Source organism: Carlito syrichta, unplaced genomic scaffold (genome assembly GCF_000164805.1).
Source record: "Carlito syrichta isolate Samal-C Ts95f unplaced genomic scaffold, Tarsius_syrichta-2.0.1 Scaffold118044, whole genome shotgun sequence".
NCBI classification, from domain to species: Eukaryota; Metazoa; Chordata; class Mammalia; order Primates; family Tarsiidae; genus Carlito; species Carlito syrichta.
The window spans coordinates 6,978-7,284 of NW_007062140.1; the positions used below are offsets into that span (position 1 = coordinate 6,978).

General features: G+C 75.2%; 1 protein-coding gene across 1 annotated transcript in view; it reads left to right on the forward strand.

Annotated features, from left to right (window-relative positions):
- The window catches only part of NPDC1 (neural proliferation, differentiation and control 1), a gene marked incomplete at its 5' end in the record, with an annotated part of 9,571 nt that overhangs the window by 5,351 nt on the left and 3,913 nt on the right, over positions 1-307 (forward strand). Inside the window, one exon of the mRNA XM_021707471.1 lies at positions 122-255. Coding sequence (XP_021563146.1) covers positions 122-255 — 134 coding nt within the window. The remainder of the gene's footprint in view (positions 1-121; positions 256-307) is intronic.

Genomic DNA, 307 nt, shown 5'->3' on the forward strand with positions numbered 1-307 from the left:
CGCCCCATGCTGGGCCCCTCTGCTCCCACCCGGGAGACCCTCCCCGACTGGGTCCGGCGTCCCCGCCCCACCCCGGGTGAGGGGGCCGAGCGCCCACTCGCAGTCGGGCCACGGGCGCCAGGAGGGTGCGGGAGGACCCAGCGATCGCCCCCACCCAGGCATAAAGAGCCGCCCAAGGAGGTGGACTCGGCCTCCTCGGACGAGGAGAACGAAGATGGCGACTTCACGGTGTACGAGTGCCCGGGCCTGGCCCCGGTGAGTGCGGCGCGGGAAGGGGCGGCCCAGCCCGGGGTCTTCCCCAGCGGGG